This window comes from Desarmillaria tabescens, assembly GCF_030435595.1.
Source record: "Desarmillaria tabescens strain CCBAS 213 chromosome Unknown EV420scaffold_6, whole genome shotgun sequence".
In the NCBI taxonomy this organism is placed as follows: Eukaryota; Fungi; Basidiomycota; class Agaricomycetes; order Agaricales; family Physalacriaceae; genus Desarmillaria; species Desarmillaria tabescens.
The window spans coordinates 896,796-918,670 of NW_026848305.1; the positions used below are offsets into that span (position 1 = coordinate 896,796).

The window sequence follows — 21,875 nt, forward strand, 5'->3', positions numbered from 1 at the left end:
AACATATAGGCAATAACGAAAGAACACCAAACGCAACGCTACTCTTCCCACAGTTAGAGGTACCAGACCGGTTCGCCTACACAAGAATCAAACACGAATGTCTAAGTATGTATGTATCTGAGGCGCAACGGTAGAGAGAGCGTTGCCACCATCTGCGTTATGCGGCAATTATATGCCACAGAGGCAATTTTCTGAGTTGTGAACCAGTCGTATTAAGAATGAGGTTGAGGTTAAAGAAGTGAAAGATAGAGCCCTAATAAAACACACATGAATATAAAACACTGCCTCACATCTAGAATGAAAAGTGATAATCGCTGGTACTGCTGAGGTTATGTGTTATTTATTCAAGAGGCCTTCACGGCGAACTCGTTCTTGTGAATCTGAAAATCAAATCCTGGTCTGCCGGGGAAAGTCTCAGTCTGCTGTAGTGAGAAGAGTGGAGAGAACCACAATTCATCGTCATAAGTGGAATCGCCGCTGGCTTTGGCCTTCCTTTCATCCACAGCGTGCTCAACAGTACGAGCCACTTCAATATTGATGGGTGTGCGAGTGTCAGAGATGTTATAATGAACACCCGCGTTGCCCTTTCTCTTCGTCGTGACCATATGAGAGTTGCTGGGTGATGTGCTGCTATCCTCGTGGTCAAGACCATGTCCGTGGTAGGCCTGTCGGGAGTTCAACCTAGGTATACAATGTAAATCTCGGTTCGATGTTCTGCTTCCAATGCCCTTACATAAAGAGCAAACAGTTGATGAAGACTAGGATGTGGGTTTCATTAGAAGGGATCTTCTGCTTGAAGAGAGCAGATACAACATACATTTTGACGCCAATAGATGGAACGGAATCCAGATAAAGTAGGTGGGCGACGCGACAAACTAGGGAGACAATTATGAGAAATTGAAAGAGGGCTGGAGATAGACGGAGCCTACCGCGATGAGATACGATAGCTGCATTGCTGCTGCCACAAGTCCATGAGAAAAGCAGAGGGCTTTGACTTGATTGAACCATCCGTGTATGCTGGATTTCGTTAGTGATATTGCCTGACTCAAGGTCTGTGAGAATGTTAAGTAATACGTACGGCGTGTTATCACCCCATTGGCAGAATAACGTGAGAGCCCCCACGGTGTAGATAGAAGCACAAAATACCACTGCTTGGGCTGCGGCAACAATTGGCTGAGCGAATATTCAATATCGTGTGAGGTGAGCAGAATAGTCTATCACTTACTTTGACGGGAGAGACATAGAGATGTTCGAACTCAGGGCTCGCGAACCTGATTTATTCGTCAATATCGACGGACTTTGCCGCGCATTTGGTATTACTCACATCAACGCTGACATGGCTATTCAAAATCGGTGTTATCATCGATGACGGCGGGTCAAAGAAAACCCACATACCGATTTCAAGACCTGGAAATTTGATGTTATATTTGACAGATCGGCGCAGCGTTTGAGAGGCACTCACCGAATCCAACCGTAGCCAACAGGCACTAGTTTCAGGTTCATATGAGCTAGTTTGCGATAATGAGTCAGATACTGTACTTACAATTGGCAACACAGAGAAAACACCTCCGCCCACTGAAAAAAATCACGTCGGTCTGAGGCGGCCGTTACGATGACAATAGAACAGTAACCCACATTTCCATACCCGGGTTGAGTAGAAACTTGACATACGATGAATATGCGGATAGATTACCGATAAAAGGAAACGCACAGTTGGACAATGAATATAGAAAGGGCCTAGATTTATTGTCAGTCACGACAATATTAGGCGGAAGGAATTGAAGGACTCACAGAAAGGAGCGTTTCAACCTAGAAAGTGATCTCGATGCTTAATGAGACGACACAGAAATTTGAGAACAGACATACACAGAAGGTTCTATAACAAGTAAATTAATGGGAAAAAGGCGATGAAGGTGCGAGTGCACTCACTTGGTCGCGTCTGTCATTTCGGTTCCATAAGGGAATGTCGTGACGAGATAATAATAAACCCTGTTTTGTCAGGATTTAGGTAGGATAATGAGGGTCCGCCCTGACTCACGACTGCGACACTGTATCAAACACATTAATTGCGCACTTGGAAAAATCAAAGCTTTGACTTACTCAGGCCGGATGAAATCGTGTCCAGTGTCCTGGATATGATGGGTAAGACACGGAGAGCAATATTTCTGAGTTGAATGTACCAACCACAGTATGGCCACCTTTTATTTCGAGATGTAAGCGAAAGCATCGCAGACGACAAGGGAAAAAAAAAACTAACAGCTGCCTTCAATCCGAAACTATCTTTGTCGTACCTATTGAAATAGAGGTATGTCTCTGAAAGGGAGGCTTAAACTTAAACTTGCAATTAATAACTTTTAGGAAATACGCACGAAAGAATGTAAAACCGTAGCCTATCATCGCGACCACAAAACCGATGAAGAGGACGCCAAAAGTTTTCTCGACAACCGCGAGTGAGCTAGCATCTGAAGCTGAGGACATAGTGGGCAGACAAGAGAAAAAGACGGGAGTCAGGGCATGCTACCGAGTACTTGAGCGCGTCGACTTCAGCTTCCGACGACATAATTTCCAAAATAAGATCGGAAAGAACCGGTGCCTTATGTTGAAACAACCCCACTGCTGGGTAGAACTTATATGATAAGATTTACAGCCGCTTAGACCACCTTGAGAAACGTTACAGACAGTTAGTAACGACCGACAGTAGGCCCAGGGTCGTACTCAGGTAGTGGTGGCGCGAAAGATGCACAAAGAAAGAGTTTGCTTAGCACAGCCACATGTTCCTGGACTCGACGATCGGAACATCTAAAGTTTTGTAAGAGTCTAGATTGTCGACTTTGAATTTTGTTTTGAAGCTTTCTTTATTAAATTTGTGCTCACGAAGACCGAGAACGTACTTATCGGATGTGTCCAGTTTGAATCTCCGTCAAGATTATTAGCCTACTTCAAAGAACAGGTGGCAGATGAGGGTACCGGCTCACCATTGGCCAAGCGTGGCGCAAACTTCTTTACTAGCGGTAGTCGCACCTCTGATCGGAACTGCAATGCGGCACAACAAAGTTACGCTTCTTTCAAACCTGTGTTCAACAGTCATATTTTATGACTCGTAGTATCAACTAAGACGGGGCTTGCGGCGTCGAATCTCGTCATCTTATTTGGTTAAAAACGAAAGCGCCGCAACAGCGACGGTGTAGTGGAATCAGAGAAGAGGTGAGAATAAATCATGGGACAGTTCTCATGGTTACGGGGAGCTGGGACAATAAACAACTTGAGCCTTAGCGTTAAATTCAATATAGTGGAATATGATGATGGTAAGGCGGCGGCGGTATTGCAAAAGCAGATTATGGGGTATTGGTATCAAGGATGGGTACTTGCGGACCGCAATGTCGCAGTCAGAAATGCTGCTAACGCTGTTGTTAGAAACGGGTGAGTACCTGAAGTCTTGGAACATCGCGGGTAGAGAGAACGGAATGGAGGATGGTTGCGCACCATCGTCCCATGCTCGTTCAGCGTAGAACTGGACGTGTTTCTTAGCTGTCGATAACAGAAGAAGAGGATAGCAATGCTTGTCAATAGGATGACAGCATTGAAGATACCCAAGACACTGGTTCCCGAACCGTTGCTACTGCTGCCGACACTCTTTGCAAGCAGAAGGCGCGGTGGAAGGCGTGGGAGTCCCGGATAATTATCGACAGTGTACATAACTGTCTAGGTTGTGAGTGAAGCCTCAGGTAGGAAATCGCAAGTACGCTCACATAAATTCATCCACAACTAGGTTACCTGAAAACGCCATACGGATGATATTGAGCCGCCAGATTTATACCATATCAGCCCTTTGACCGGCGAGCTAGAGTCTAGACCATAACTGGCGCGCAATGCAGATACACTGCTCTAGGTTTCGACTTATGCGATATCGATCTGGTAGAATATTTGGGTGCCCCAGGTGCCCGGATGCTATCGCTCTTCCATCAAGGCTGTGCTCTCGGTGTCATCTTGAATGGAGTGGCCCGGAATGTTACGCGTAATCCGTATTTCTGTGTGATGCGGTGGTCCGATCATCGTTGCAAAGGTCTTCTTCAAGTTCCTCGTTCGGGCTTGTGAGATTCCCTAATATCGTCTTGTATGTTATTATCAATAACACACTGTCTTCGCTGAAATTTTTGATCAGGCCAAGCGCTAAGAGTGGTGGGTCAATAAAAATACGTCAAGACCAATGACATGCACTTCACGAAGGATAATGTTGATCCAAGGATTGCTTTACTTACAGTTTAGACATTGTGTTGACGCAACCGATGACTGCGGACTTCAAAAGACTTCAAAGGAGGCTCGTCTGAAAAAGGTAAGGTACATTAGTCAGATAAGCGGCAGATGAAGCTAGTGTCCCTCTTCTGCTTTTGAAATTCTTTTGGAATGAACCATTTTCATTCTTAAAAGCATAACATCCAGTGGGAATCTAAATGAGAGGGCGACAACAAATCTGTACAGTCATTGGCGACTGGCCAACAGTGGATATGTGGTTCCAGGTGATTAAATTGTCGGGGGTATCAGCAGTCCCTTTTCGTGAAGTTCCCCCAAGGACTTCCAGGGTTGAGGGAAGCGCGAGGGTTGACACGAAAATAGAACTGGGAAATTTACCATTAGCAGTGATGCATTTAGAAGAGTAATAAACATTGCGCTTTACATGCTCATTCCTTCCATAGACTCCTCCCGGTCCATAATACAGGCGTGCAAACCAAGCATATTGAGAAGAGTCTATGGCAGTAGTCACTGTTGACTAATGAGCTCAACTATCAGAATCTATGAGCGAGATTTCCTCACCAAGGTCCAGATGCTGTTGGATATAAGGATGGTCCTCTCCAAACACACCCATGATTATCTGTTTGTGCTAGGAAGAACCATGGTTCAAAATGGGTGCCTACAAGTTCTCTGGCAAACACTCTCCCTACCGCAAGACCGAGCGATCTCGTTACGTTAAATGTCACGGGAACACTATACACACTGGTCTTCCGTCAATAGCAGGAAAGAACACAAGACAAAAGAACACAAACGATCTCCCATCAATCCAAGCTCTAAGTAAGTTGGATAATGTATATTCTTGATCCCAGTCTGGGAAGGCAGAAAGATTCGGGTCGCAGACTAGCTTAGTCACTCCCCCTTCTAGTAGGGAGGGGATAGATTTGATTCGCTGGTCTGTCGATGCTGCAGGATCAATGCCGTTGAACAGTATGACAAACTTCCTGGTGAGCGGGTCAATGTATCCAACGGAGCCCACCGGAATGACCTACTCAAACATTGGAATATCGCGGTGATGGTCAAAATCTGTCGGGCTTGATGATTAGTACGAATGACAGAGAGACGTGGCAACTGACCATGATACGGCCTGTGTAACCAAAGTGACTGGTCTCCAAACATGACTTGAAGTGCGTAGTCGTCTCCTACATACTGAAGCGGAAAATCATAACTCTTCCGTATGACAGAGGTCCGGGAAGATGCAGGAATATTGTCAACATTGGTGGTCAACAAAACAAGGTGCTGCCATTCGTCGCGAGACGCTATCAGAGGTTTCACTATCCTGGCTGGCCCCATGACAGTGAGATGGCTCACTCGCCGGTCAACGGCTAATTTTTTGCATCTGCAGAGAACAGTATGATTCTGTTCCAGGAAATACGAAACTATCCAACGAGGATAATGATAGACAATCGTCATCTGCGTGATCTGAGGGGGGATCCAGAAGCTGGGGATATGAACTCCATGATCGTCAACATAGTCGAGATACAAATGTATCGCATGTCGAGGTGAATTCGGGTCGCTGAATATTCTTCGAAACATGAACTCCACGCCTCTGTTTGCGGCGATGGAGGGATTCGCATGTTTTATCCAAAAATAGCATTTGTGGCATGACTGTGTATTCCACCACAACTGTTATGGTGCGGCAAAGCATCGGATTAGAAATATGTGCTGACTTGACGGTATACAATTGTCCCTTGTTGTAAGATAAAGGGATCCACGAGTGCACAGAATTCACCTCCTTTATGACGGCGGACCACTGTTTGGACACAAGACTGCAAGTGGTGAAAGCATTGATCCGCTCCTCAGTACACAGTGGATAGGCCCAGAGTTCGGCAAGAACATGTGAGATGAGTTCGACTGGAGGTGACATGGTGGTAACGCTGGGAATCAGAATTGTTGTACACACGCGACCGAACCTCCGACGAGGTGTCTGACTTTCACTTCACCGGTACTTACACTCTCGCGAGACCCGAAGTAAACTATCCTCTAGCAACTATACCGATACGACAGTTTTTAGAGCTGGCGAGAGGCTGAGACACCGACTACAAAGAAGAAGATGGTCTAAGGAATGGGGTCGACACAGTGCAAGCAGATGGAAGCATACACGTGGTACTCGAACACAAACTTGAAGTTGTAAAACACGAACAACTTGAACGGCGAGACTTTTTCAATTTAGGGCATATCGAGCGAATGTTTTTTTTTACGCCGGGATATCGGCATTGCAACGAAACGCCTACAAATGTTGGGGCGATGCACTCCCTCTTTAGTTCTAATTCGATGTGTCTTCGTGTTGTGCACGGTTCACCCATGCCACCTTGGTTTCCGAAGTGATGAAACTTTCGCCGGAATATCCAAGTTTGTGCGAGAGTCTAGATTGTCGACTTTGAACCTTTGAAGTTTTCTTTATCAAATTCTGTGTTCGCGAAGATCGAGAACGTACTTGTCGAATGTGACTCCAGCTTGATTTCCGCCAAGATTAGCCTAAGTTACTTCAAAAAATAGGTAGATAAAGGTACCGACTCACCGTTGGCCAAGTGTAGCGCAGACTTTTTTATCAGCGGTGGTCGCACACGCGCAGCGTAAAGATCGTACAATTAGATGATTGGCATTGCTAACTTATTAGATCTCCATGTCGTCTACGGCGCCATATCGATACTACGACAACGAAGCGCCTACAAAGGTTGGGGCGACACACACCCCCTCTTTAGTTCTAATTCGGTGGATCTTCTTCGTGTCGGGGTTCACCCATGCCGCCTCCCTGGTTTCCAACGTGATAAATCCTTTAAACAGCCTGAGCCTTGGCGTATAATGCAGATGCCAGACAACCACTTACCCGGCTGGATAGTCTCAAAAATCTTCTTCTTTGGGTTCAATTGAGAAAGAGCTGTCGCATCTGTTTTGTTCAGTTATTCACAGTCAATGATGCGAAAATGGCGCAGCGCACTCTCAAACTCTTCGCCTTCGAAGTACACTCGATCACCAGGCTTCGAGTTAGCAGGAGGCTGGATTAACTCAACACCACCGTCTTTGCCATCCTTGTGGGTCGCCTAGCGAAGAGAGGTAACATCATTGAGGGAGTCGTAACAGAACACGTTGAACTCACAGCAAGAACCATCGCGAAACTCTTGACACCACGCATGTTGGCTGGCTTCAGATTACACTGTGATAAAGGAATAAACACGGATTTCAGTACTATACCTGAGGAGGCTACGCACAACAGCAACGAGGTATTTGTCTTGCATCTCTTCGATAGGAATATAGTTTACAAGACCGGAAACAACAGTTCGAGGACCTGTTTCCTCGCCGATGTCAATTTGTTCGATGTACAAACCATCGGCGTCCGGATGTTTCTTGACTACGCAGAAATGAGTACAAATAAATCAGTCGATGCAATAAATACGCACCGTCAATGATGTGCCCAACGCGAAGGTCGATCATGGAGGGGACGGGCTCTCCTTCCTCTGCAGCAGGGGCTTTTCCAGCAGCCTTTTTCTTTTCGGAATCTTGAGGAGCGGTATCTTTATTCTTCTCTTTCTTCTCCTTTTTCTGCTGAGACTTGGGCGGCCTCCCGGCTGGCTGTAAAGGATTCTGGTAGGGTGCACCGGGTGCCTTCTTGGGTGGCTCAGCATTCCGGTCGATTTTAGGCGCATTTGTGAAATCAAATGCGACAAGGGGAAAGATAGAAAGGGGATCTGCAGCGTTTCGGACGGGAGAACTTGACTGGATGTGGTCGAAGTAGCGCGTCAAAGCGGGATGTGAGTAGTATTGTGATGGTTGCAATTTTGCCTGATAAACTGGAATATCAGAAATGAAAACGCAGTAGAGATTGTGATGGTACTGACAAAGGTAGGGTGTAGGGCACCGTACAGTGCAACATCGGCAGCGGTCAAGTAATTCTTCACAATGTATGTGCGAGGCACCAGTTCGGTATCGAGATTCTTGAAAATATAAAAAGCAGTTACAAGAACCGATGAAATATTTTCTTACTTTGAAATTTTCTTCCTTCACCAAGTCACCCTGTCCGACCTTTTCAATCCATCCTGTGACTTCGATCTTATCGACATCCGTTTGTCCAAGAAGAGAGGCATCATTGTTTGTAGTAGAGAGGACCAGATCCTTTACAGAGCCGTTGAGCTTTGATACAGAGTCCGCAAAAGACATGGCAGATGGCCGTGCAGATGATAATCGCGGTATGAATCGATGAAGACGAGTCAGAAGAAACTCCATCTATCATCGGCACGTGCCATCCCGCGAATAACGCGAATAAAGTCGCGACACTTTCCTAGAATTTTATTTTCCTTCGATTCCTCACGTAAAACGTCAAATAACTAATGTAACAAGTACAACTTGTGCTAACAACTCTGTCTGAGTTCCACGCTATGAGGTACTACGATATCAGCTCGGCTTTGACTGGCAGGGAGTTCCCAAGCCTCAGGCCCAAATCGAGGGATCACCATCATATTGCCAACGTTATTCTTCACCGGCTTAGAGAATGTACAAAGGGATCCTTTTCCCAGAGATGCCAACCAGGCCGGATTGACAACAGTAACTCCTGAAACGAAGTTGAGCATACTTCATCAAAAGCTAATGATTTTCGCGCACCTTTAATCCATACACGAGAGGTGCGAACGACTTCGTTAAAGACGACATACTCCGGCGGGGATTTGGAAGCAAGTACCGATGAAGGGTGTATGAAGACATCGCCCGATATTCCGATCGCTTTGTAGGGCACACCCTTGGAAGACGCGTACTGTGTTCCAGAGGACACCTTTTCGACCCGATCCTTCCTTACTGCCACTTGATCAATAAACCCAGCAGTAAGCAGTTGCCGGAGCACTTTGATCTTGATGAATAGATGTCAGTACCACACAATCAAGTAAGAGAACTATTCAACCTACCTGAACATTGTTTGGGAGACGAAGATTTGGCTCAAAACCAGCCTTTACGCCAGGAAAATTGACCTGAACAATGTTGCTGATCTGTGCTCTAAGCTTATGTATTTCTTCCATAGCCTTTGTTTGGTTGTGTCAAATCATCGTAAGTACACCTTCGAAGGCTTGCTCACCTTCGGTCGAACGAAATGTTCGCCACAGAACTTCAAGCCACCACCCGCATATTCATAGGCGCCAACGACAGACAGCACACGGAACATGTCGCTTGTCCCCTTTCCTAGGGAAGAGTGGGTCTGCTGGGACTGAAAGAAAGCCTTACGGCGCAGGCGCAGAGCCTCTTTAGCTTTCACGGTTTCGCTCTTCAGATGTCCGAGATCATTGTCATCATCTCCGTCATCACCACCATTTTCATTCATCGCAAGGCCTTCGTCATGGAGAAATGGATCGCCAACAGACAGAGCAGAAACGATAGCAATAACATAGGGCAGACATTGATGTTGTTGACTGCCTGCCAGCATCCTCGCGAACCTTGGAGATAGAGGAAATAACGACATGGCGCGACCTAAGTCGGTGACTTCCCCATTCTTTAGAGCCGCCAGATGAGTGAGAATCTTCTCGGCCTTTTGAAGGGCTTGTCTTTCGGGTGGTGTCGGGAAAGGGAAATTGATTACCGCATCGATATGCATGGTTTTCATTTGCAGCACTACACCTTCGATAGGCATTTGGAGTATCTCGGGCTGAGAAAAGGAGTCGAAATAGTGCTCAAAAAGGGCCGACGAATATAATCGATAACAATGTCCTGGACCTGTACGTCCAGCTCGTCCAGAGCGCTGAGCCGCAGAAGCCTTCGATATCCAATCGACCTGGAAAGACTGTATGCCACTGGCGATGTCATATCGACGCTATACTAGGAGTTAGACCTATACTAACTTCGAGTTCCAAAAGAATTGACTTACTTGCTTTGCGCGTCCACAGTCTACGACATATCGAATTCCAGGAATGGTCAATGACGTTTCGGCCACGTTAGTCGAGACGACCACAAGACGAGTCCCAGATGGCGGCGGTTCGAACACTTTCATCTGCTTGTCGCTGGCTAGAAGGGAATAGAGAGGAACCACATGCATCGGCACTGCAACATAGTGTCAAACAGAGCCCAAGAGTGAACGATGTATGCTTACCATCATTGTCGTCGAATTCTACTCCCAGTTCCTCTCCCAACTCGTCCTCCTCGTCGCTGTCTAGTGCCTCCGGGTCCTCTTCCATATCCGCAGTGTCAACATCAATGGCAAGATCTTCGTCAATCTTAGAGGAGTTGCCCAGATCCAAATCTTCAGCTTCAACGTCAGCTAAGAAGAATTTCGTTGGAAGAGAGTCGTCAAGAAAGCGCGTTTCATACCTAGCGCTGGTCCAATTGTACGGACGTTCTGGCTGTCCTCCAGATCCATGGGGTTCTGCAGCTTGGCCTGCAATGCACCTCGTCTCTTGCGTTTCTCTTGAAGTGCCTTTTGACCAAATCGACTCTCCAGCTTCCGGCACACCCCTTGTATCTCATTTTGACCTGTTAAAAAGATCAGGATACCGCCGGGAGGCAGACGAGTGTGTATTTTAGTGGTCTTTTTGATAGCCTCCGTCACATAATCGGCCACTGTTCGACGATTGAAGTGAACGGTTACAGGATGTTGACGAGCCGCTACATTTATCACGGGTGGAGATTTTGGGAACAAAGTCTTGTTCTCCGCAAAGTCGCTGACACGGAGTGTAGCAGACATAACTATCAGTCTTAATGGCTGCAAAAAGGGAATTCAGCTAGAACGTATATAATCGCGGCTGACCACAATTACCTTGGCACCCTCTTTTCCCTCCTTCCACAGCTGTTCTCGTAGCTTGAGAACACGACTTAATACGCCGATGAGTATGTCAGTATTCATGCTTCGCTCATGCGCCTCATCGATAATAATGACAGAGTATTTGTTGAGTAAAAAGTCAGTTGCCAGCTCTCGTAGGAGGACGCCATCCGTCATGAATTTGATGGAAGTAGAAGGAGAAACTGTTGCGTCGTACCGAATCTGGTACGAGACCCGAGATGAGGTAAGAGATAATTCATGGGCAACACGCGAAGCCATGGACATTGCAGCTACCCGCCGTGGTTGTGTAATCCCGATCATTCCCGGGTTTTCTGAATGACCGGTCAATATTGATCTGGCAAGTTATCATGAGGGACATACCACTATCGGGCGTGCCAAAACCAGCTTCATAGAGAAATTGTGGGACTTGAGTCGTCTTGCCACTGCCTGTTTCGCCGCATATGATTACCACAGGATTCAATAAGATCGCCTCCATGATTGGTTGCTCTTCAGAGACAATTGGAAGGAGGATTCTAGCTTCTTCGACATCTGGAGGACGCGTCACAGACACAGATTTGGGTTTTGTTATAGTAGAATTTTCGCTTGGCATTTTTAGTTGTTGGGCGAAAGATGTATCGGGGAGTGCAAGGTCCTCGCCCAAAGGTCCTCGCATCTCCATCGGCCCAGAATCCTTGTCCAGTTTTCTTTTTTTGTTCGGCGGAGGCCTGGGTTCCATGGGTGCGAGTGATGCACTTTGCTGGTCAGCAGTAACGTATCCCTTGGCGGCGCTGAGTTGTTTCCTAGCCCAATCCTTGAATCCGAGGCTTCGTTTGGGCGGCGACGGAGCCGTATCCTCTTCCGATGCATCCTCATCACTGCTTCCTGCCTCTAGTTCCTCTGGTAGATGTTGCTCTTCACCTCCTTCATCCGAAGTATCATTTTCAGAGTCGGAGCTGTCAAATGACGTCTCGGAATCCTCTTCCGCAATTGCTTTCGATTTTTCCCAACTACAGAACGTTGACTGATCACAATTACTAAATGAGTCCACGACAAAAATACAGAGAGATTTGCTACCTTCGTTTTCTGTCGCTTTGGACGAATTTTAGGTGCAACAACGGTACCGTCCGGATTCCGCTGTAGGGCACTACCAACTGCCGCTGAAGTTGATGCAGTGGGCTGAGCAGAAGATTCAGGGTGAACAACATCCGTTATCTTAGCTTCGGCTACCGTTTCAACTTCTGGAGGGCTAGTATGCCCAGGGAAAAGTTCAGTATCATCCTCGTCGTCTTCATCCACGTTTGTCACAGCATATTCGTCGTTTCGTTTCCGTTTTCCGGCTCGACCATCAAGTGCCTTGCGGACTTCAATATCCTCTAGTTTGTCTAAGCGTTCGCGATGGGTTGACGCCCTTCCGGTACCGAGGGTAGAAGATGATTGCAGGTGTAGTGTGTTCGTGATCTGAGCTTGACTCTGGCTAAGAAACATGAAGCACGACGCGACTAAGACGAAGTTTTCACGCACGATAGTTTTTCCAGAATCTGAACCCGCTCTTCCTTCTTTAATTTCTTGTCCTGTGATTGCCGTGATTAAGAGAGAAGAAGTTTAAGCAGCTCAAACGAACAATATATTTTTCCAGGCGCTTCTTTTTCTTGTTATTCCATTTGTTGTCGCCTTCAGCAAGGAGCTGTTTGAGAGATAAGAACATCGAGAGGCTCTGAACAAACGTATTTCACCTGACCTCCTGCTTTAATTTTTCCCGTCGCGTGAGCTCTCTCTCTTCGTTGGTCTTGGGCACATGAATTAGGGCATTGGCATCGCCAATTTCGGTAACGTCTTGACGTTTTCGTTTCCCCTTCTTCCGTGACCCAGCAGTAGATTGCCTTGATTTCGCGTTGTGTCGCTCTCGCGGCGCAGGTCCCATGTGTGGAAGGCAGTTGATACTACCTGGTCAAGGCAAGGTCAAGGCCGAGAGATGCAAAAAATTAACCCTAACCTTAACTCGCAACGAAAATACGGCTGTCGGTCCGCATTCCGAGCACAAAGAAAAATGATATTCGACAAAGGCCTTGGCTGCAGTTAAACAAATCGTTCATGGTCAGATAATTAGTCCCAGATCGGGCGACAATGATAAGCTACTAAAGTACAGAACACAATCAGACAGCAAAAATAAATTAACGAGCCCTCCTAGACTTCGGTCTAGAGTCTATTGGTCTTGCTGAAAGGCTTCTTCCCCTCCTTGGAGGTTCAGAAGGGATTCTGGAAGGCCCTTGCGGTGCTGGAGTCTGAGCTCTCCCGACTGAACGCCCCCTTATCAACGGCGATTCGATGGGCTCCGGGTCAGACTCGGAATCATCGATCACCTCCTCGAGTCGAGCTTTCCCCTTCCCCTGCCTTACGGAGTGACGCTCATCTTTCTGGTTGCGTACACCGGGGGGCGGCGACAGCATAGAATCCAGCTCTACGATGTCCGCCTCCTCTTCAATCTGGAACGATACGCGCCTTCCTCTGGACCGACTTCTTGCCACCAAAGAGCTGGCCCGGCCGGAAGTTTGCACTCTCTCGGGAGCTGGTGACGATTGAACATCAGGCGATGATGGTGGTAAAGTTGCTCTTGATAGTTTAGGGTCATATTCGTAAGGGTGAGGATGCATGCGTTGAGTGGGCGTATTGTACATGGAGCTAGATGCAGAGCCGGGAAAACCGTGATGACGGCTGGGTGTATATGGAGGAGATACGGGCGGTAGTGGGTGATGCTCAACTCCTGACCAAGAGCCAGCTAAAGCAGAGAGTTGATGCATCGCTTGAGAGATGATATACTGCGCTCGAGGATCATACAAAGGCACGTAAGGAGGTCCATGCTCTCTTGGCGGGTAGGCGGGAGGGTATGGGTAATAATGTGCAGATGGAGGCGGGAGTTCAAAATGACTCTGCGAGCGTCGAGGTGGGGCATCGGGTGAATCCCAATGGAATGAATATACCTCGTCGTCTGATTCAGGTGACTTGAGCTTCGTCTTGGACCGCCGCTTCGCTATAATATTTTTTGTTGGAGGTCTCTCGATTTCTACGGGACTAGATAAGGAGCGATAAGAAAACGAAGATATGAAACCCACCTTCCACAGATGATTCACGATCACTGACAGGTGCGGGAGTGGTAGGTCTGGTGTATCGCGAAGAAATGTCGAGCTTCGAAGAACTAGGATCAACATGTACGTCTGAAACCCGTTTGCGCTTTCGTGTTACATTTTCGTCTGCTGACGCTAGATCTTCGATTCTCTTCCGTGAAGATGTTTGATTCCCTCTTGAACTTGCGGGAAAAGCAACTGCCTTGCCCTTGCCCTTACCCTTCAATGGAGAGCTTGGGGGAGATATGTCAGTCTCTTCACCAGGACCATCGCTATCATAACCGAGGTCCAGATTATGAACTTCGCTAGAACGTTGTTGAGGCGTCTTCTTTTCGTCAACGTTCTCCGGAGTCAACACTAATTTTCCCTTTCCTTTGAACATTTTCTGTTCCCTTTCTGTCCTTTTCTGTCCTTCGACTTCCCTGGTCCGGGATTGAGACCGTGGCTGTTTGACAATGACAACCTCGGCTTTAAGGCGTTTCTTCTGTACTGTGGATTGCGGTTGGGGAGTTTCTGCGACCACTGCTTGTGACTTTATCTTCTTTGAGGCCTTTATCGGAGAGAGGCGCTTGCTTCCTTTATTCATCTTGGTTAAGTCCAAACGAGGAGGCGGCGTCTCGGAGTCTTCAACGCGAAAGAGGGTCCGGGATTTAGATGGCCTAGGTGTTGATCCACTTGAACGCGTTCTTGGATGTGAAGTTGATTGTTCAGACTCAGGACGCGTTGGTGTAGGTGAAGGGGACGGTAATGGAATAGCAAAGGGCTCTACATCGTCAACTTCAGCAGGTGGAACGGACGAAGACGAACGAGGGGGAGTTTGAAGCTGTGGAAGAGGGGGTCTCGCAGGATTTTTAGTTGGTTTTGAAGGAGACGTGGAGGATTTACGCAAGAGCTTGTTAGGCTTGCTAGAAGAAGGCGGGGCCACAGGGGTAGAAGATGGTAATGTAGGGACGACGTCGGGATCGATGGTCTTGATTTCTGTCACTTCTTCTAGCAAACCGGCATCGTCTTCACCCCATGGACAGAAATCATCGTCAGAATCCGAGACGTGGTCTTGGTTCGGTGTATGTGGCGCGCTCTCCAGAACCTGTACTTCGTTGTCGCTTTCTTCATCATCGTCTGTGCGATGGTCACTGTTCTGGGCATTGTGGTCACCATCGTCGATCGTATACACATCTTCCTCCTCGCTACCACATATCTCCTTCCGACGCCTCTCCGCCTCTGAAAATTCCTTCAAAAGCTCTGCGTCGTCAGGATCATCAGGATCGATAGCTTGGGACGGTACGACAGATCGCCCCAAAAGTGAAAGATCAGCCTCTTCGGCAGAATCACCAAGACAATCCAGCTCATCTGTGCTCCCTTCCTCAAGGACTTCCTCTTCCTCTCCAGCCGACCTATCATCGTTCCCCTCATCCTCATCGGCGAATCTTCCAACTTCCCACCGATCCATGGACCTCAGGACCCCTCTGTCTTTGATCACGTCGCCCGTAACGAGGTCTATAATGTCGTCTTCGTCGATTCTCCGAGAATAGCGTTCCGCAAGTCTGTCCCATACATCCAATAAGCGCCTCTCAGACTCGGCCTTTGCCTGGTCAAAGCCAATAGGCTGGTCTTGCACTGAAATCGAAGCAGCCCGTCCGGGCGTAGACAGACGACGACGCTTTTGCGGTGGCACCGAGCTTGGTGTTCGCCATCGTGCAGAGAAAAAAGAAGGGGACTGTGGGGGAGACAGCGACGGCGTAATAGGCGCGGCCGTTGTCGGGAGTGGCTTTGACGGTTGACGATGCATATGCGCGCCCTGCCGCCGGGAGTACGAAACTCCAAACAACGCGCCGCGCCACACAACGAACACGTGATGATTATTATGTTTGCAGCTGCTTGGAAACGCGCTCTATCAGCGCTGCTGAGTCAGCCGCGTATTGTTGTCGACCATTGTAACCATTGTGTCAAAAGGAACTGACGCGTCGGGGACCATGCAAAGCCATTATTCGGACCTCGGTACGTATTGTTCTCCTACTTATACCCTCCAGATTACCTTCCCTTTTTTCTTTATCACTACCATCATCTCCTCGACATTTGGCTGCGCCAGTCACCCACATTCTTTCAAAGATGCTATTCTTCACATTCATTCTCCAGCTTCTCGTCTTCATCACATTCACTAATGCCCTTGCCATTCCTTTTAGACGGGCTCATTTCCACCAAGGAAGAAACAGAAAACTTCGAATTCGACAATCCCCTTCCACTATTTCTTTGTCGGTAGCTAGTTCTACCTCGACATCCGCCTCTTCGTCTGTATCTGTCGCCGTGTCTGCCCCGTCATGTTTAACCAGGCCATCGTCATCTTCGGCGATTTCATCCGAGTCGACACTCTCCGTCTCGACAGAACCTGACACTACTAGCAGTGCGGTCTTCAGTTCTGCAACTGCGACTGCTTCATCGACAATTCTCGTCTCGACAGCATCTGATAATGTTCCAAGTATTTCTTCGTCTGCAACGGAACCGTCTTCCTCGTCAATCACTCCTGACTCAACATCATCGGATGTTAGTACTGCAACACTCACGTCTTCGTCTACAACCACAACCGCAACCGCGTCTTCATCTGACAATTCCGTAAGAAAATTTGTCGTCGCACATCATATGGTTGGCAACACGTACCCGTATACGTCCGATGATTGGGGGGAAGACATATCTCTCGCTTCTGCATCTGGAATTGACGGCTTTGCCTTGAACGTCGGCGTCGATGATTTTCAAAAAGATCAAGTTGCCGCTGCGTACGTCTGCTTTCATTGAAGTCGCCGCCTTTTCCAATCTAATTCCACCAATTAGATACGCTACTGCCCAACAGTCAGGTCTGGATTTCAAGTTGTTCCTCTCTCTTGACATGACGTATGTACATAATAATTGTCGTCGGTGCACTTACTCACCCTTTCCATAGGTCACTGCCGTGTGCAACTGCAGACGATGCCCAGTCGATACGATCATGGGTACAGACATACACGACGCACAGTAATCAGCTTATATATGATTCCCGTGCATTGGTCTCTACGTTCTCCGGAGAGTCTTGTACATTCGGCCAGAGCAGCGTTGCAGAGGGATGGAAGTCCCAGTTTGTTCAGCATTCCGACCTTCAGGGCCAGATCTTCTTTGTCCCGTCTTTCTTCGTAGATCCATCGACCTTTTCGGATTACAAAGATGTCATGGACGGAGATTATAATGTCAGTGGACCCTCCTCATTTTCATGCATTCGTTCCTTTTTACTTATTTGCGCTTTTTCAGTGGAATTCCGGCTGGCCTGTGGACTTGACGACGTCTGTTGCTGATGCGATCTTGGCGAACGCAAGTTCTTCCACCAGCGGGAGCGCAGCCAATGCCTCTTTGATTGCAGCTACAGTGGTTTCAGCGACATCTAACGCCGAATCGCTGCTCAGTCGGTTCATCGGTTCAACAGAAACAGATCAACAACATCTGGAGGCATTGACAGCCCTTTCAGATGGGCTCTCCTCCCGAGCTGAGTCCAGTTCCGAGCCTGTATATATGGCTGCTGTCTCTCCTTGGTTCTTCACACATTACGGCCCTGATACTTACAACAAAAATGCAAGTGCCGTGACTAATCCCGTCCGTTTAATTTCCTTATACTGTTTATCCAGTTCGTCTACCTATCTGACGAGCACCTATACTCCCGGCGCTGGGAATCCTTGGTTGAGTCTAGGGATTCTATCAGCATTGTGGAGATAAACACTTGGAACGATTACGGCGAATCACATTATATCGGACCCATTAAGGGTGCTCAACCTAACAGCGAAGCATGGACGAACGGTATGAATCACACAGGTATGTCCGAGTGTGACTCTTCACTGTTCGCAATAGTGAAACCCTTTCAGCATGGTTGGGGTTGACCGCATATTATGCCTCTGCCTTCAAGACTGGTGCTTATCCGACGATCGAGAAGGACCAAATCTACATGTGGTCGCGGCCTCACCCTGCAGCTGCAGAGGCACCTGATTCTGTAGCCCAGCCCACCAATTACCAACTGGTACGCATCTGACACAGTCTATCTTCTCTGATGCTTAATGTGTGTTATCTTTAGTTCCAAGATTACGTTTGGGCTGTCGTCCTTACCACTGCTCCGTCGTCTGTGACGCTGAGCACTTCGGATTCTTCGTCCCAAACGTTTGATGTTCCTGCCGGTCTAAGCAAGCTCTCCGTTCCTATCAGTCCCGGTGATACGATGAAAGGAACGATTGTCAGAGACGGCCAGACTGTGGTCGAGCTGAACGCCGACAGCTTTACCTTCGAAGGTAGCCCACAGACATATAACTTTAACGCTTTCGTCGCTAGTGCAAGCGCCGAGTAAAAAATTCCAGTATATCGAGTTTTGCGAAACGTCGGGAACGTTGGAACCCTTGATACTGGATGAACGCCGTTTCTTGATAGAACATGTATTAGTAGCTTTCGGTCTGCCAATCAATGTACATGTACTTGTATGGGGACTCGGTAATTATCTGCGAAGGTCGGACTGCTGTATTTCCAGCGCCTCTAATCTCAACCTGAATGCTTTCCATTTTCCCATCTAGGATTTGTCCGACCTTGTGGCGACTGCACATCAAGGGGAGTAAACGCCGCTCCATCTGTTGGAAGACACCCCAAGTTGGGATCTCTCGCTGATCTGGAGATACCTCGGCAAATCTCAGTCCTCGAGATTTAAGATTTTCTTCTCTTGGCAGACACGGTGAGAGACGTCCTTAAGCAGGCTAACCCGGCATGATGTCACGGGGTGTTATTTACCAGCCAGCAGGATTTGCGTCCTCACGGCCCCCACCGAGTCGATCTCACGACGTGGTCACTATGTCTGGCTCCACGAATATCACCTATATCGTGGATGATAGTGACAGTGCTATCGAGTATCTGTGTACATCGACGCACGAGAGGGTCATTAACTCATTCTTCCATGATACTTGGACATCAATAGCCAGCACGAACTGCTCAAATGGCTGGTTCCAGTACAAGTTTAATGGTGAGATACGTTCCTCATGCTCAGACGTTCTCACCCAATCTTGTGTGGCAGGTACCAGGGTGCACGTATCCTCCCCCATCACCAGATATGGGCAGGATTATACTGTGAACATGGACTCCGCCGGCGCACTCATTGAATACGGCAATGGCGTATACACGTCCAGCCTGTTATCCGATGGGGAGCACAGTATTATCTATGCTATCGGCCGCGAAAATCTGTACCCTACTTTCGACTATCTAACCGTCCAAGCAGGTTTATCGACACAGATGAAAGGGCGCACAATCATCGTCGATGATTATGACCCTGATATAGCATTCTCTGGCAATTGGTCCAACGTAGCTATCTATCCCACGGAGTTCGACTATTCAACCGGCCCGTATAAGGATACCGCTCACTGGAGTAACACTGCCGGAGACTCGTTCTCGTTTCGGTTTTATGGTGCGTAGCTTTCCTAGTGTCTAGTACAATTAACCTCGGTTCTTTTTCGGACAGGATCGTCCGTTGCAGTGTACGGCATCATTAGCAATTCGACCGACACTGGCAGTAGTGCTGTGCTTTCGTACAGCGTGGATGCGGAGCAAGCTACTACATCAGTATCTTTGGCTAGTGGCACCAACCAACCAGTCCCAATGGCGCAGCTGTTCAGTGTCGATGTGCCTGATGGTTTGCATACACTCGTCGTGAACGTTACGTTCGTGTTGAATTTGCGGCAAATCGGGATTGATTTCGTCACTTACAATGCGTCGTTTGAGAGCATTGATTCAATACCATTCGTTTCTGATTCACCGGTATCTGCCACTTCTTCATCGAAGGCGACAAAAGTGGGTGCCATTGTCGGAGGTGTAGTTGGGGGTATCGCTTTTGTCGCGGTCTTTGCTCTCTTCTTGTACATCCTCAAAAACCGAGTACATCAACGACGTCGCACCCGAGCTGCTGCTGTCATCATCGGCAGGAATTACAATCCTCAACTTGGTAAGCACCTTACTGCCATGTCGTCGGTTCTGGTTTGAACTCTTCTCTCAAGATGCGAAGCACCAACCAACTGTCGAAGCGTACCAAATGCGAGACCAGAAGGCAGGGCCATAATGTTCTGAATACTAACTAATTTTGTATCTCACTTTTTTTTTTTTCGTTAGTTGTACCATGTATCGCAGTCGTATCATCTTTTGTATTTATAGCACTCCAAAATTCTCGTTCGATTTCCGATTCATTTTAGGTAGGCCGTCCGGACTAGCGCTCGCAATCAATGAAGATTATCCGATATTATTCGATAGTAAACAAAGTCCTCTCAATCAGAAGATGGGTATAAAGTCCTGCATCCTATCCCTCGCATCTTGTGCTATGCACTCTGCTATCCATGTCAGATTCCGAATCTCCTGCTCCTTCAATTTCATGTAAGCGTAAAAGATTCCATACTGGAATTGTTGAAGGAACGCCAGCTTGTTGAGATGCACTTCAGTATTGAAGAAGCGATCCTCCAGCTGCGACACCGCGCTCAAATCATCGCCATTGCTGTTCAAGTGTGAGCTTTCGGCAAAGAATGACCGGTACTCCGACACATTTTCGCAAACTTGTCGAACCTGGTCAATGTCATCTGCCTTCGCAAGCTGGTTATTGCCTTCTGGGAAGAGTCGGCCGATCGCAGGGAACAACTTGGCACGCTGTTCTTTGCTAAGGTCTGTGTTGAAAGAGTTGATGGTGATATTGACCGTTCGGCGATCTGCTTCGAAGGATAGGATGCGTTGCATGACCTCAGATGTGGTTGACCCGAGGGTTGAACAGAAGTTGTAGAAGTCTTCAAGGTAGGCCTTGTAGACCGTGTTTCGAATGATTTCAATGTTGAGGTCATCAAGGTCAGAGGCAGATAAACAGTCACGGAAATATGGTGCTGCATTATGTCTATGAAATGTTGTTCCGCAAGAAAAAGATGTTAAGACTCACCCAGGGGAGTTTCAACTAAGACGCTCTGGTAAAGTTCTTCCACATTTGTCGCTACGCAGAGAGCGGGCATCGTATCAAACACCCCCAAGGGATGGCAACGCTCCAATAGCTCGTGCGTGTCCCGTTCATGTAGCGTTCCAGTGATGAGAAGGACGACATTGTCGATCATGTACGCATACCTGGAGTCTGTGAGAACGCGAACAACGAAGAGCACAGAGAACTAACGTAATATAGTCCAGAAATTTGCTTAGAGGCTCTACAGCATTCGTTCTGAGGTAATTGAATTGGTCCACAAGAATCTGTGTTGCCTTGTCGGTGATGGTCGAGGTCGAAATTGGTAGGGGCTCGTTGGCCAGAAAGTTGCCATAGTCAGTCGCGGCCAGCTGCGTTCGAAAATCTTGGGAGACGATGAATATTTGAATACCTAGGCGTCAGTGTAGCTCACCTTCTAGCGTTTCGCATTGAGTTAGGTTGGCGTAATGGCTTTGGGTGAGGATGCCAGCCTTGTACCCTCGAACTGTTCCTTCGAGAAAGCCGCTATCGACCTGCAATATAACTGTGTAAGTTGAGCCGCGTGAAGACAAAATGTTGAAAATGGACGCTGTACATTGAAAAATAAGGCCTCCATGATGTGGTGGTAGAGGGTAAGCTGTGCAACTGACGAGGCGCTTCAGAATGGCATGTTCTTCCCACGATGCTCTTTCTTGGTTTCTCGTCAAAGGTCCTCTTTCCTCTATTACGTTCTGCCCTTTGGGTCTATCAATTCTCGTGGTTTCGG

The 21,875-nt window shown here is 47.7% G+C and overlaps 8 protein-coding genes across 8 annotated transcripts; 2 read left to right on the forward strand and 6 right to left on the reverse strand.

Annotated features, from left to right (window-relative positions):
• Nucleotides 1-344: 344 nt before the first annotated feature.
• EV420DRAFT_1725480 (uncharacterized protein) lies at nt 345-2,658 on the reverse strand (the record flags this gene model as incomplete). Its single annotated transcript, XM_060479822.1, has 20 exons — nt 2,370-2,658; nt 2,258-2,313; nt 2,185-2,198; nt 2,101-2,129; nt 2,039-2,048; nt 1,930-1,989; nt 1,867-1,876; nt 1,792-1,809; nt 1,712-1,737; nt 1,636-1,661; nt 1,544-1,575; nt 1,463-1,487; nt 1,396-1,407; nt 1,325-1,340; nt 1,226-1,271; nt 1,079-1,173; nt 930-1,017; nt 818-875; nt 734-758; nt 345-681 (listed from the first exon to the last, which is right to left on the reverse strand). The coding sequence occupies exons 1-20, from the start codon at nt 2,476-2,478 to the stop codon at nt 345-347; spliced, it is 1,092 nt and encodes a 363-aa protein (XP_060335654.1). The 5' UTR covers nt 2,479-2,658.
• A 1,642-nt stretch (nt 2,659-4,300) lies between these two features.
• On the reverse strand, nt 4,301-6,436 carry EV420DRAFT_1516849 (uncharacterized protein). The gene is given in 8 exon segments (XM_060471966.1): nt 4,301-4,616; nt 4,676-4,761; nt 4,813-4,879; nt 4,914-4,992; nt 5,043-5,275; nt 5,344-5,895; nt 5,915-6,326; nt 6,389-6,436. The coding sequence occupies 7 exon segments, from the start codon at nt 6,152-6,154 to the stop codon at nt 4,539-4,541; spliced, it is 1,335 nt and encodes a 444-aa protein (XP_060335655.1). The 5' UTR covers nt 6,155-6,326; nt 6,389-6,436; the 3' UTR covers nt 4,301-4,538.
• A 503-nt stretch (nt 6,437-6,939) lies between these two features.
• Nucleotides 6,940-8,445, reverse strand: EV420DRAFT_1263780 (uncharacterized protein; the record flags this gene model as incomplete). The annotated part of the gene is made up of 8 exons (XM_060467192.1): nt 6,940-7,064; nt 7,118-7,177; nt 7,229-7,331; nt 7,388-7,444; nt 7,500-7,639; nt 7,689-8,070; nt 8,127-8,222; nt 8,272-8,445. The coding sequence occupies 8 exons, from the start codon at nt 8,443-8,445 to the stop codon at nt 6,940-6,942; spliced, it is 1,137 nt and encodes a 378-aa protein (XP_060335656.1).
• Nucleotides 8,446-8,636: 191 nt separating this feature from the next.
• EV420DRAFT_1263455 (P-loop containing nucleoside triphosphate hydrolase protein) lies at nt 8,637-12,941 on the reverse strand (the record flags this gene model as incomplete). Its single annotated transcript, XM_060467174.1, has 13 exons — nt 8,637-8,836; nt 8,887-9,127; nt 9,183-9,296; nt 9,350-10,078; nt 10,133-10,305; nt 10,355-10,522; nt 10,573-10,963; nt 11,018-11,352; nt 11,402-12,041; nt 12,095-12,494; nt 12,542-12,591; nt 12,642-12,704; nt 12,759-12,941. 13 exons carry the CDS (start codon nt 12,939-12,941, stop codon nt 8,637-8,639), a joined length of 3,687 nt encoding a protein of 1,228 aa, XP_060335657.1.
• A 1,008-nt stretch (nt 12,942-13,949) lies between these two features.
• EV420DRAFT_1049297 (uncharacterized protein) lies at nt 13,950-15,971 on the reverse strand. The gene is made up of 2 exons (XM_060465526.1): nt 14,131-15,971; nt 13,950-14,089 (listed from the first exon to the last, which is right to left on the reverse strand). The coding sequence occupies exons 1-2, from the start codon at nt 15,929-15,931 to the stop codon at nt 14,082-14,084; spliced, it is 1,809 nt and encodes a 602-aa protein (XP_060335658.1). The 5' UTR covers nt 15,932-15,971; the 3' UTR covers nt 13,950-14,081.
• An 808-nt stretch (nt 15,972-16,779) lies between these two features.
• Nucleotides 16,780-18,496, forward strand: EV420DRAFT_1263599 (glycoside hydrolase; the record flags this gene model as incomplete). The annotated part of the gene is made up of 7 exons (XM_060467181.1): nt 16,780-16,913; nt 16,969-17,028; nt 17,078-17,357; nt 17,419-17,745; nt 17,790-17,973; nt 18,024-18,175; nt 18,230-18,496. 7 exons carry the CDS (start codon nt 16,780-16,782, stop codon nt 18,494-18,496), a joined length of 1,404 nt encoding a protein of 467 aa, XP_060335659.1.
• Nucleotides 18,497-18,808: 312 nt separating this feature from the next.
• Nucleotides 18,809-20,394, forward strand: EV420DRAFT_1516866 (uncharacterized protein). Its single transcript, XM_060471967.1, has 4 exons — nt 18,809-18,871; nt 18,938-19,594; nt 19,649-20,128; nt 20,181-20,394. Exons 2-4 carry the CDS (start codon nt 18,988-18,990, stop codon nt 20,240-20,242), a joined length of 1,149 nt encoding a protein of 382 aa, XP_060335660.1. The 5' UTR covers nt 18,809-18,871; nt 18,938-18,987; the 3' UTR covers nt 20,243-20,394.
• A 29-nt stretch (nt 20,395-20,423) lies between these two features.
• EV420DRAFT_1516869 (V0 complex, c/d subunit of ATPase) lies at nt 20,424-21,795 on the reverse strand. Its single transcript, XM_060471968.1, has 5 exons — nt 21,705-21,795; nt 21,543-21,642; nt 21,323-21,494; nt 21,098-21,276; nt 20,424-21,044 (listed from the first exon to the last, which is right to left on the reverse strand). Exons 1-5 carry the CDS (start codon nt 21,723-21,725, stop codon nt 20,449-20,451), a joined length of 1,068 nt encoding a protein of 355 aa, XP_060335661.1. The 5' UTR covers nt 21,726-21,795; the 3' UTR covers nt 20,424-20,448.
• Nucleotides 21,796-21,875: the final 80 nt, after the last annotated feature.

Coding starts and splice junctions, on each gene's coding strand:
- EV420DRAFT_1516849 (XM_060471966.1), bottom strand. CDS start 6,154: ATGTCACCTCCAGTCGAACTCATCTCACATGTTCTTGCCGAACTCTGG. Junction 4,993..5,042: donor GCTTGGATTGATGGGAGATC/GTTTGTGTTCTT, acceptor ACGGAAGACCAG/TGTGTATAGTGTTCCCGTGA. Junction 4,880..4,913: donor GAGTGTTTGCCAGAGAACTT/GTAGGCACCCAT, acceptor GGTTCTTCCTAG/CACAAACAGATAATCATGGG.
- EV420DRAFT_1049297 (XM_060465526.1), bottom strand. CDS start 15,931: ATGCATCGTCAACCGTCAAAGCCACTCCCGACAACGGCCGCGCCTATT.
- EV420DRAFT_1516866 (XM_060471967.1), top strand. CDS start 18,988: ATGTCTGGCTCCACGAATATCACCTATATCGTGGATGATAGTGACAGT. Junction 19,595..19,648: donor GTTCTCGTTTCGGTTTTATG/GTGCGTAGCTTT, acceptor TTTTTCGGACAG/GATCGTCCGTTGCAGTGTAC. Junction 20,129..20,180: donor GAATTACAATCCTCAACTTG/GTAAGCACCTTA, acceptor TCTTCTCTCAAG/ATGCGAAGCACCAACCAACT.
- EV420DRAFT_1516869 (XM_060471968.1), bottom strand. CDS start 21,725: ATGGAGGCCTTATTTTTCAAT. Junction 21,643..21,704: donor TGGAGGCCTTATTTTTCAAT/GTACAGCGTCCA, acceptor GTTATATTGCAG/GTCGATAGCGGCTTTCTCGA. Junction 21,045..21,097: donor CTTAGTTGAAACTCCCCTGG/GTGAGTCTTAAC, acceptor GACATAATGCAG/CACCATATTTCCGTGACTGT.